This window comes from Mesocricetus auratus, unplaced genomic scaffold, assembly GCF_017639785.1.
Source record: "Mesocricetus auratus isolate SY011 unplaced genomic scaffold, BCM_Maur_2.0 Super-Scaffold_100013, whole genome shotgun sequence".
In the NCBI taxonomy this organism is placed as follows: Eukaryota; Metazoa; Chordata; class Mammalia; order Rodentia; family Cricetidae; genus Mesocricetus; species Mesocricetus auratus.
Genome location: NW_024429196.1, coordinates 80691037 through 80703641, shown reverse-complemented (window position 1 = coordinate 80703641; position 12605 = coordinate 80691037). Strand labels below are relative to the sequence as shown.

The following is a 12605-nucleotide window of genomic DNA, read 5'->3' as shown; positions in this document are numbered from 1 at the left end:
CCATGACATTGAGACAGCCCTAAGGTAATTTCCATGCAGGACAAAGCAGTTTGGGGCTCACATTTAAAGAAACAACTACAACACTTGAGAGCAAGCACAGGTCAGCTCCAGACTCTTCCCCTGTGCAGGGACTGAGTGAGCGTGCAGAAAAGACCCTGAGTGCATTTCCTGAAGCACTTCTTTCTGGGGCATTCTTCCTTTGGCAGGTTGGGGGAGGGGTTGACAAAAGGTGTCCACACACAGAACAGGTGCTGCTCTCCAGTCCCAGCCAGCGAGGCTTCACAGAACTGGAGGGGAGACACTCACTTTGGATCCTTGACCAGCAGCCTCCTGATGAAATCTTTGGCAAGGGCACTGGTATTACGGAAGAATTCCTCCTCGAATTCATAGTTGACAGCAGATACGTTCGCTAATGTTTCTTGCTTAGTGTCTCCGAGGAACGGGGAGGCCCCACTTAGGCTGTTAAAAGCAGAGTGGGGCATTAACAGAACATGAACAAACACTCGTGTGGCTGACTCACGGCTCCTTCGGAGTCTCACGTGGGACACACCGGACAGGACTAGAACCCAGTGCGGAATTAGTCACTTCAGAATCAATCACACTTCATGGAACGCTGAACAGTTATGGGTGTTAAGTATTGACTTCACGCAAGGGACTCCTGCTAAGGGTTCATTTGGGGCTGGGAGGGGCTGGGGAGACGGCTCGGCTGCTCAAGTGCCTGCTACACAAGCATGGGAGACTGAACTTGGACCCCCAGAATCCCACATAAAAAGCCAGGCACGGTGGCACAAGACTGTAGCCCTTGCGGTGGGTGACAGAGAGGAGTAGATCCCTGAAGCTCACTAGCTAGCCAGCGTAGCCAAATCATGAGTTTAAGGCTCACAAAGACACCCTGTCTCAAAAAATAATAACAAAAACTAAGCATGGAGTAATCATTTGTCCCCATACACTCACACACACAGAGTACATACACACCATGCACACACATAGTAACTAGTACTCACATCACATACAAACACACCATCGCACACGGCCACCTGAACCAGCGTGTAGTTTGCAATTTAAAAAAGAAAAAAACCTTCCTATTTCCTCAGCAATGGTCTACGGTGACATATTGTTTATGACCTAATAAAGCCACTGGGAATCAAAATGCAAAGCTAGCCACAGCCATAGAGTCAGGCAGTGGTGATACACACCTTTAACCCCTGCAGCCACACTAGCTAGCCATAGAGGGCAGGCAATGGTGGCACACACCTATAATCTCAGGACTCAGGAGACAGGCAGATACGTCTCTCTGAGTTCAAGGGCACCCAGGGCTACCCAAGAGCACCCAGGGCTACCCAAGAGCTCACGCCTTTAACCCCAGCACTAGAGAGGTAGATAGGGAGGAAGCAGAGGGTCTCATGTGCCAATGAGTCTCCAGCCATGTTGAGGAGAGGCAGCAGTCTAGGATTCTGAGGTTTGGTGGAGAGCAGTGTGTTGAGAGAAGCCGTTTCCTTGCCAGCTGCTTTGATTTTTTCCCACCAGTCGCCTGGGCTCTGCCAAGTTGTAGTTCCCAAATAACACACAAGACGATGTATTAATTATGAAGCTGTTGGCCTTGCTTGTTTCTTACTGGCTAGCTCGACTTAAGTATTTACCCTATAACTGCCAATCTATGTATTTCTCTTAGCAGAGAAAAGGGTCCAGGCTTCTTACCCCTATGGCATTTACATCTTGACTCCCTGTGTTTCTCCTACCCAGAGTCATCCTGGACTCCTAGTCCCACCTATCTCACTTCCCTATTGGCCAACAGTGCTTTACTGACATATATACAGGGCTTCCCCATCAGCAGTGCAGTTTGGAGATGCAATTGGAGCACACAATCGCCCCTTGGGTCTGAGCATTGGTAGAGGTGGGAAATCTCTAGGGTTTGGTTGCTTTGCTTCTCTGACCTTTCAGCTTGAACCCTAATATCTGTCTCTGGGTTTTTAATTATTCATGTTAGAATGGACAGCTGAAATTTCTCACCATGATTATGCTACAATCTCTGGCAATTTGTTTTGCTTGAGGAAGAATAATCCTAATAAGCATAAGATGAACACTTTATTTTTTAGGATTCAGGATGAAGAGGCTTAATGGAGAGCATGCACAAGCTTGAAGGGGCCTACGTGCTCTATCTGGATGGCAGATGAGACACTTGTGGTCTCCGAGACAAGGGAAAGAGTACACAAGTTATAGGCTTGATACTTACAGGATATAGGTTATTACCCCGATGCTCCTGTGCACAAAAATAAAAACAAACCCAGGGTTAGGAAGACAGCCAAACAGAACATAAAGATACCAACACCAAGGACATCCTCCTTACCACATGTCTGCCTCGAGGCCAAGGGGCTCATAGTTGACGATCTCTGGAGCTACGAGAAAATAGACTCATTAGTTTGGGGAGGCTGCAGACCAAACAGTCTATCTACATGTAACAAGCAGAAACATGGGCAGGAAATGATCCTAAAGCCAGGGAGGAATGTGGATGAGACATAAGTGAGCCCAAGAGCAAAGAACATTTACCCACAAACTCTGGTGTCCCAAATATATTTTTGAATTCATTTCCAAAGTCAATTTTATGGGCCAAGCCAAAGTCGATGATCTTGATCCGAGGTTTGGGCACATTTCTATCCAGAAGCATTATGTTCTCCGGCTTAAAGAGAGAGAGAAAGAAAGAGTGGTAAAAGGATGACAAAATGGTTCTTCTTCACTCCTTAAAAAAAATAAAGGACAAAAGCCCAAAGAAGATGTAGATAAAAAGAGAGCCTTGGGAATAACAGGTTTTGGGCTCGGGGTCTCCAGGAGGCAGATCTGAGACAAGAATTGGAGGCCAGGAGACAGGTCTAAGATGCCTGTTCTGTTAAGGTAGGACAACTAGAGCACAGGCCTTCTTCTTGACAGCTTGAGAAGACAGGGCAGACCTCAGATCCATTCCCATGGAAGCTGAGCCTGCACCTATGGTCTCCTACCCTCTGGTCCAGACAGCTGCCCGGGGGCACTTACATATGGACACTTCCAGCTCCCCAGGTCAGAAACAAGGCATCAAGCAGATAGACATTGGCAGAAATTCCCCACAGTGTGTGCTGGTGAACATTCGGGGACATAGGCATGGGCTTGATGGCCCTGCTCTCTACAGTGAAAACTACAGGACACTTTGGTCCTCTGCAGTCTTGTTCTAGCTCAACGGTCTATACCAGCCTGTGATCACTTTCAGGCAATCTTTAACAGTCGCTTTCTGCTGTCCCTGTGTGGTCTTCCTTTCCCAAAAAGAGCACGCCTCCCTAACAGCTAGAAATGGAGCTTACACATTTTCAATCCCTCACACAGCCTTGCCTCCAGCTAGTCAAAGACCCAATACCCAGCCAAGGCCGGAGCAGCATTTACTCGATAGTGAAGGGAAGGGTCAGGCCCCAGGCCTGTATCCAGAGGAAAAGAAACACACCCAAGATACCTTCCGCCAAATGTCCAGCCACAGGAGGATGATAGTTGTGCCATCCACCAGTCAACCCAGCCAAAAATAGCTCAGTGTCCAAGAACAGCCATTGCTGAAGCACCTGGTTACTAAGCCCCTTTGACCGCCTCCCTCCCAAGAATTCCTGACTGTGACCACTGATCCAAAGCCTCTACCCCACAAGACGGAGGCTACACACCCCAGCCATAGGAAGACATTATAATGATTTACACCAACAATTCCATCTGTTCAACCCACGTGGGGGCAATGTCTTTGCTCGGGTGCCTCAGTTCCTCTTAGCCAACAAGCCGCAAAAACGGCCATGGTTGGCAGGAAGCTTTCCATGCGGCTCCCACTCACGGCGTTACCTTCAGGTCAAAGTGGGCAATCTGGAGCGAGTGCAGGTAGTAAACACCACTGAGAATCTGCTTGAGAAACTCCGTTGCTTCCTCTTCAGTCAGGGATTCCTTCTCAGCCAAGAAGTCAAACAGCTCGCCTCCTGCAACACTGAGAGGTGGGAGCCAGGGTTAGCGGAGCCCCTCCTTCTATCTGTGCTCTCATAGGTGACTGGCAACTTAGAGCTCGATTACAGTGCTGAAACCACTCCGGGTAATTTACCGATGTGTCGCATTCACGAATGAGGGGACACAGCAAAGAGGGGTTTTGGGGAATTAAAAAGCAATAGGGGTTATCTTGAGATTATGTGTGTGTGCGCGCGCGCGCGCTCGCCGCATGGGTGCAGGCCTGTGCGGATGCCAGAAGGGCCCTCTTCCTCAGTCTCTAGGCATCTTACTTTTCTTTTTTTTTTTTTTTTTTTTTTTTTTTTTGGTTTTTTTGAGACAGGGTTTCTCTGTGGCTTTGGAGGCTGTCCTGGAACTCACTCTGTAGACCGAGCTGGCCTCGAACTCACAGAGATCCACCTGCCCCTGCCTCTCGAGTGCTGGGATTAAAGGCGTGCGCCACCAACGCCCGACAAGTCACCTTACTTTTTAGACACAGCCTCTCTCTGAGCTCAGAGTTCCCTGCTTTGGCAAGGGTGGCTGGCCAACGCGTCTCTGGGATCTGTCTGTCTCTACCCCACTGCATGGGATTACAGGAAGCCACTGGCTACACACAGCTTTCACATGGGCACCAGGGATGTGAACACAGGTCCTCATGCTTGCTCAACAAGCATTTACCCACTAAGCCATACCCCAACCTCTAATGTTTCTTTAGAGCATTTAGGTTACACTTCAAACTTAGGATTTTTAACTCTCTGTTCCTGCAAGGGGAGCTATACCCCAACTTTGTGCAGTACTCATAGAATAATGCATCCTATATGTTAGAGAGTAACTGTAAGATTCCTAACCTGTATCTCAACTGGTTTTAAATTGATTTTATCATGGTATCACAAGGATTTTCTTTTGGTCTAGTGTTTATTTATAAGCAAATGTGTACACATTTATGAATGTAATTTAGGAAAAAACACGCATGTACGAATGACTTTAAGAAATACTTTTGTTGCTAAGAACGAACTTAAGTAAGACTGCACAGTACGCGGCTGGAGGAGGATTTATTGAGTCTGGCCCAACCTCCAGACAATAAATCCACTGAGGGCAGCAGGCAGAACCCCAGAGCTGTTGGCGACTCTTGTACACTGCACGGTGCCAGGCTCACAGTAGCAACTCAAAACTTTTATGTCCAATGAAGAGAAGAACAAATTCCTCCAAAACTCCCCAGTGGTGATTAACAGAAAACAACAGGGAACATTTAATAAGAGCTCTCCTAAAGTAATCTTTACCAATTCACAACATTATAATTAAATGTGACTGTGCACATGACTGCTATATTCTGTATTGTTCCGCAGGACGGGAGGGGACCCCCATAAACGTCACACCTGGTGAGTCTACACCCATTCTGTACAAGCAAGCCAGTAGGGCTCCTAGGCCTTCAAGGGCAGCTTCTCGCCCCAACTCCTCAGCCTCCAAGTCACAAGCCGTCCACTTGCACAGCCCAGGCTCCACTGACCTGGGAACTGGAGACGCCCTGGCTGTGGCCTTTCCACGCTGCTGCACGGTGGTGCTACACATTCAGGCCAGAAAACTGGGCACTTTTAACAGGCGCTGAGAGCAAGCACTTTTAACGGGGAGCCACTTCTTCAGGGGGTTCATCCCGTGTTCCTTCAGCAAGCCTCACTCAATCACCGGAGGGCTGGAGACCCAGCCTGGGACTCCAGGGGACAGCAGACGTCAACAGAGACGTGAACCTTGTTGGTGAGGTGACCACCTCTCTGCCCCTGCCCGGACCAGCTCTGAGACATGCATTCAGCCCCTCACTCTAGGCTCTGCAATGCCCCTGACCACACTCCTCCACTCCTCCCCACTCAAAATGCCATGCCCACTGTGTTATTGGGACCAAAACATCCACAGAAGGAATCTTTCAAGTATAGGGAAGAGGAAAAGACAAGAGAAATAAGAAGCCGCAAAGGATCCTGGGTAGGGGGAGGGAGAGAGAGAGGGAGAGAGAGAGAGAGAGAGAGAGAGAGAGAGAGAGAGAGAGAGAGAGAGAGAGAGAGAGAGAGAGAGAGAGAGAGAGAGAGAGAGATGGGGGGCAGCCCGTCTGCGCCTCCAGCCTTTTCTGGGCTCCCTGGGTTGGGAATGGCTCTGACCCTGTCCATCTAGATAAGACGGCATACACCCTGACTCAGGGCGCCCAGGTTGGGTTGCTTTCTTAGAAATAAGCGTTAAGGTTGAGTTATTGTAGTATATGTGTGTGGGTGTTTTGCCTGCATGCACTTATATGCCCGCATGCATGTCTGGTGCTCATGGAGGCCGGAAGAGGGCATGGAATGCCCTAGAACTGGACACACAGACACTGCGAGCAGCCATGCGGGTGCTGGGACTGGGCCCTGAGCCAGTGGAAGATCGGCAGGCACGTAACCACTGAGCCATCTCTCCAGCCCACCCCTGGGGTTAGAATCTTAATTCCCTCTCAGCTAGACCTGCACCCTGAAGGTATCTCTTCTCCCTGAGCCTCCTGTTCCCATCAGCCAGAAGCCAAAGACAATCCTTTAAAGGGTCAGGGGGTTAAAGATGTTGGATAAGTGTTGTTAAGTGCTGCTGGCACAAGGCAGAGTCCTGAATAATAAAGGAAGATGGTTGTCACACACACACACACACACACACACACAGACACACACACACACAAACACCTGTAGCACAGAACACGGGATTCGTGGAGGGGCTCTGCCCCTCCGCTTTTCCTCGGCTGGCCCATGCTGGGGTCAGAGGGCTGAGCTTCCCGGGGAGGAGAGAGGAGGACAGAGGAGCAACCAGGGCAGGGCCTTGCCCTTGTGAGTGTGGTGCCACTCCCAACCTCCTCTCTCTGCCTTCCCCCAGGGCTTCCTATCTCCACCTGACCCTGGCTGTGCTACACCCCCCCTACACACACACACACACACACACCCCTTCTCCTGCCCACAACCTGCCCACAAGAAACACGGGCTGCCTGCTCCCCTGTTGGTGTTTGCCTTGCGGCACCTACAGGGCAGCACCTAGGTGGATGGGTTCCTCTGGTGACCAACCCCTCTTCCTGTCCCCGGGTGGCCGTCCTTGTTGCCCTGGGCTTTGGGCTCTGTCCTCTTCGGTGGCTGGCTCTCCCCAGCACCTCCATCCCCCACTTGCTAATCTGTGCTTTCTCTTCAGATCCAAACCTCTCCCAAGGGGATCCCAGCTCAGACCCTGCAGGGTCACTCGGGCTCATGGAGACCCTGGCTCTTTCCCTATAAAACAAGGGGTCCAACCACACTTTTTCAAATAGAGCTGCCCCCAAGGTTCCCAGGCACATCTAGGCCCTCCGTGGTTAGCAAACACTGATTTCTTTCTCCCTGCTCAGCTTCTAACTAAAACTTCTCCCACAGAGGCAGCAGAGTGCTGCAATATTTAGCAACAGTTCTCTGCAATTAGGGTGGGACAAAAGCTGTTCCCAATTTGTTCTGTCCCCAGGTGCCCACTGCAAGACACCCACAGAGTGTCAGGAACCATGGGGTTGGAAAGTAGACACACAGCAAACCCCTGTCCCTTTGGACGGCTGGCCCTGACATGATGCTAGCCACTGTTGTCTTCTGAAGATGGCTAGACCAGATCTTACACCTTGCTCCTCTGCACGTGGATCCTGCCATCATTCCTCAACAAGACGTCATCTATGGCTCTACTTGCGGAGTGCAGGCAGGCCACACATGAGTCCTTCGGCTACAGGCACAACGCAGAAATGACCGTGTGCCAAAATCTAGGGTGGTCCTCATAGGCAAGGGGGTTTATCCCACCTGAATCCCTTCTGTTAAGACAGCGTACGTGATTATTCACAAAAACACACAGACATTCTACGGAAGAGAGCCACAGAGAAAAACCAAAGAACTCTGTAGTGGTCTGAACGAAAATAACTCCCATAAGCCCATAGGGAGTGGCCTTGTTGGAGGAAGTGCATCATTGAGGGGGTGGGCTTTGAGGTGTCAGAAACTCAAGCCAAGCCCAGTGTCACTCTCTTCCTGCTGCCTGTGGATCCAGATGTAGAACTCCCAGCTCCTTCTCCAGCACCATGTCTGCCGGGCACACCGCCATCCCTCCCGCCATGATGATAACGGACTGAACCTCCGAAACTCTAAGTGAGCCACCACAATCCCATGCTTTTCTTTTATTTTTAAGAGTGGCTTTAGTCATGGTGTCTCTTCACAGGAATATAGAATGCGCAGTGGCACGGCTTAACCACAGCTGGTGAAAAGCAGGCCCCAGCTGGTCTTCTAATTAAGCTCTGTCTGTGATTCACCCAGAACGCTGCTTCAGTCTCGTGTCGTCCATAACACGGTTGGTCCATGTTGTGGCTCGCCTAGGAAGCCAAATGCCCCCTCCCCTGGAAAGCAGATCCACCACCGCTGCTGTCAATGAATGTCCCGTGTTTAGCCTCCCTCCTATGTATACGTCACCCTTCGCCTCGGTCTTCCTTCAGTCCTACATACACGCTCACCTTCACTCACCCCCCACTCCTCCTCCACTCCACTTACATACTCATCATCCTTGCTTCAGCGGAGGTTTGGGGCACACGGAGCAGCTTGGGATGCACTTGTCCGTCCCATCTCGGAAGTCAGCAAGTGACTGGATGTCTGCTTGCTAGCTTGTTTGTCCGCTCACACAGTCACTTCCGCACACATGCTCAGAACCACACCCTCCAAGTAAGGCTAAGAAGGAAATAGGCGTGATCCTCCATGCTTGGACATTTTGTTCCAGATTTTGTGTTTTGCTTACAAAGGAAGATTGACGGCACGAGAGATGAGCAATCTGCAGAGGCGACTCTGAGAGCAAAATGAGCCTCCTTCATTAGGTTGTTGAGTCAGAGAGCTTTAAATTCCAACGCTAACACAAACACACACACACACACAGAGAGAGAGAGAGAGAGAGAGAGAGAGAGAGAGAGAGAGAGAGAGAGAGAGAGAGAGAGAGAGAGGCGCAAGCTCACAGGCACTCGCTGTCTCCAGCAAGAGAGGTGGGAACAGAAGTTCTCTCTGACTAGCAAGGCCTCCTGGAAGGATCCCTTACAGTAGTTTTAAAAAGCACCGTGGGCTCCTGGGTAGGTACATAGTCAGTGGGTTGGAGTAAAATTCATTTTAAAATTTCTCCCAATAATTACTTTGCAAGATTCCAGTCTCAAAATTAAAACTACTGGAAGCCCTTGACTCCTGTTAGCAAATGCCCTGAATGCAACAGGATTCAATTCTGGATAGGCTCTGGTCAGCCTACAGTGCACAGGACTCTCAGCTGCAGGTTAACTACCAGACCTGGCCCTGTTCAAGGCAGCTGCCGGGTACCCTGGGGTTGAGGGACATGTCCTCATTTGGCGCCCCAGACCAAGTACATGTGACAGATGAATTAGGGACAGTCAACAGTTGGGAACCACATACACTCACTAGGCACAGGCTGCAGTGGACACATCTGAGAGTGTCTTGCCAGGAGCCTGAAGAGGCCTTAGCACCAACTGTGTCCTTGGATGTGGGTGGTTGAAGCCTAATTTTACTATCTATAAAATGAAGGGGCTGAGCAATTAAGGCCAGCAGCTCTCTTAACCTAATAGTGACATTTTTACATGTAATTTCCTCACACCTGCTTGACTAGGTCCCAGAATCTGCATTTAGCATGGTCTTTAAGATGATCCTGGGGCACACGGACCACACACTTAAGACAGGGACCTCTGAACTGTCCAGCTCCAACATTTTAAGATTCTATGAGCCCTCGTGAACATGCACATGTATACAAACGTGTGTGCATCATGACGGTGCAGACCCCTTGAGTCCGGGCCTCCTCCTAATCAGAAATGCGCCAGAAAGGAATGTGTGCTATTCAACTTCAACCACAGCCCTAAAGCATCCCACATGAGCCTTCACCCACATCCTCTCTTGATGTCCTAGAACAGAATGTCTCTATGAGGGCCAGAGAGGTGGCTCACTGATAAGGGCATTGCCACCAAACCTGAAAACTTGCCTTCAGTCCCTGAAACCCACATGGCAGAAGAGAACTGGCTCTCAGAAGTTGTCCTCTGAACTCTTCAAGCACGCCATGGTATATATGTGCACACTTGCTCACACATGTATGCACACGCGCGCACACACACACACAAGTAGGTGAGTAAATCAATCTGATTTTTTAAAAAAGAATCCTGTCTTCTACAGTCAGGATGAAGAATCAGTGATCCAGTATTAAAATACGGACAATGTGGGAAACTGATGATTTCCAGCAGTCATTTTCACGAGCAACGAACAAAAAGGCAGAATCATGGCTTTCTTTCAGGATTAAGACGGAGACGCAGTGCCGAAAAAGCATCAGGATTCGGCGGCAGCTGCAGGCACCACCGATGCGGGCCAGACCACATCACTGAGATGCTAAGAGGATGCAGCAGCGGCAGACGCCACACAAGCCACAGCCTCGCGTCCAACCAGCTCCCAGAAAAACCTCACCAAGCCATAACTGAGTTGACCGCACACTCACGCCCAAGGCCAAGCAAGCAAAGCAGTTTGCTGAGGCCACAGATTCTCAAAACAGGAGGCCACAGTTCTTAGCTAAATGAGATACAACCAACCAAACAAACAAACAAACACTTTATGTTTTTGTTTTTGCTTTTTAACTTGAGGAAGTATGGTATGTGTAGTATAATGAGACATTTATGAAAACAAGCCAACAAAACCAAATCCATTTTATTTCTCTCTTCCTTCTTTCACTGAACAGACTTTAGTTTCCCTTTACCCGCTGCGCAGATCGCTAGGATAGTAACCTTTGAAAACGCGCCTTGCGTTCACAGACAAGCTGAAAGGGACACCTTTGGAGGAGAAACCCTTCCTAGCCCTGGGAGGCAGCAGCACATGAGGCCTGCGGTGTGCTGCTCAGTCAGACTGCTGAGCACCCTGCCTGGGGTAGGTGGGTTGCCACACCTACGAAGGATTGGCATAAACCAAAGCCCTTCTGATTCTCCACTTGCATTTTCATTTCTACAAGGGGACCAGAAAGAAAGGTCGCATGGGAAACAGGAATGGATGCGGGAGCTGGCATGAAAATGTTCCAAACAGATGAAGTAAGGATTTGTTTAAAGTTCTCAGAGAGGTTGGTGGAGCCCATCAGTGCAGCTGGGAACAGGCAGGAAAAAAAAAAACTTCAAGGCGGAAAATCCACATTTCTGTAGACAATGGCCTAATGCACTACTCCAGATGTTCCACAGAACCAGATGACGCCCCCAGGAGGGGGCAACTGTCAGGAAAGGGTCCTGAGACAGGGGAAGTCTTAGGGACATTACTGGGATCTGAGGAGGACCTCAGGTTTCTGGTCAGAGCCATTAGGAGCTTTGGAGTTGGGGTTTCCCAGGCCTCATTTGCAGTCGAGGTAGGAAAGAGGCAGGCCAGGGTCCCAGGTATGTCAGGTTATGTCATGGGCAAATTCAGATGAGAAGAAAAAAAAAAGTAGTCAGGCAAGCTAGAAAGGAAGCCTGGTGCGGTGATATCTGGCTTGTACAAATAAAGCCTGTCTGAAGGTCAAAGAATGGAGCTCGCCACTGGGTAACCACAGAGGTCTGGGGATTTGTACAGACAGACAGGAAGTGAGATGGCTGGGCAGAGACAGGAAGTGAGATGGCTGGGCAGAGACGGGAAGTGAGATGGCTGGGCAGAGACAGGAAGTGAGATGGCTGGGCAGAGACAGGAAGTGAGATGGCTGGGCAGAGACAGGAAGTGAGATGGCTGGGCAGAGACAGGAAGTGTGATGGCAGAGCAGAGAGAGGATATAAGTGGGAAGAAACTGGAACTACTCTTTTTTTTGCCACTGGGAAACTAACGAGGTAAAGGTGCATGTCCCCCTGGGTACCACATCTTAGAGTTTGGTGGCTGTGTCACGATGGGTGTGGTGCAGGTGTGGAGAGAGAGACTCACAGCCCTCAGATTGCCAGCATGTACTAGTGTATCTCTCTCCCTGGGGAGACACGGGCAAACATCTGTTCACCCACTAGGTGGCCAAAGCCAAGACTCCACCCAAGTGCGGCTTGGTAAACCGATACATCTATTGGACTTACAGGCGCGCAGGTGACAGGAAACACTACATCACCACGTACTCCCCACCTCATCGTGACAGAGTCATCACGTCATGGAGTCTACTTTTAGTAACTCCTACTTCTTACGTACACGCCAGTACCTCCCAAGATCACCAAGGCTGCAACTGGGGGTGAGGGTAAAGACTGGACTCCCACGTGAGGGACCCCCCCCATGGCAGTAGGTTTATGTATCAGTCTTGCCAGTGGACCTGTAACGGTGGCCACACCCCTTTGGGTGTGACTTTGGGCGGGTGAAAGCAGAAAGAGGGAAGCTAGGCAAAGTGTGGTCTCCATTGTATGGGTCTTTCTCTTGGGTCAACAGATCCGGTTAGGAAGGACAGAGAAGCCCTCCCGTGGTTCCCCAATAAACACCCATTTATTATTTATCTTGGGTCTAGAGAAATCTTTGCACCCACGCCTTCGGGCTTGTGTTACGCTGAGAGGAAAAATGCCATATCCAGTGCTACATGGTGCCCTAAGCTTGACGATCATCTCCAGGCAGAGATAGCTTCAATCCATTTAGCCCAGTGAC

At 49.9% G+C, this 12605-nt stretch overlaps 1 protein-coding gene across 1 annotated transcript in view; it reads right to left on the bottom strand.

The window, feature by feature from the left end:
- Dapk1 (death associated protein kinase 1) overlaps window positions 1-12605 on the bottom strand; it is a 147996-nt gene that overhangs the window by 46806 nt on the left and 88585 nt on the right. The window contains 5 exon segments of the mRNA XM_005078422.4: window positions 307-459; window positions 2234-2260; window positions 2348-2396; window positions 2548-2677; window positions 3844-3982. Coding sequence (XP_005078479.1) covers window positions 307-459; window positions 2234-2260; window positions 2348-2396; window positions 2548-2677; window positions 3844-3982 — 498 coding nt within the window.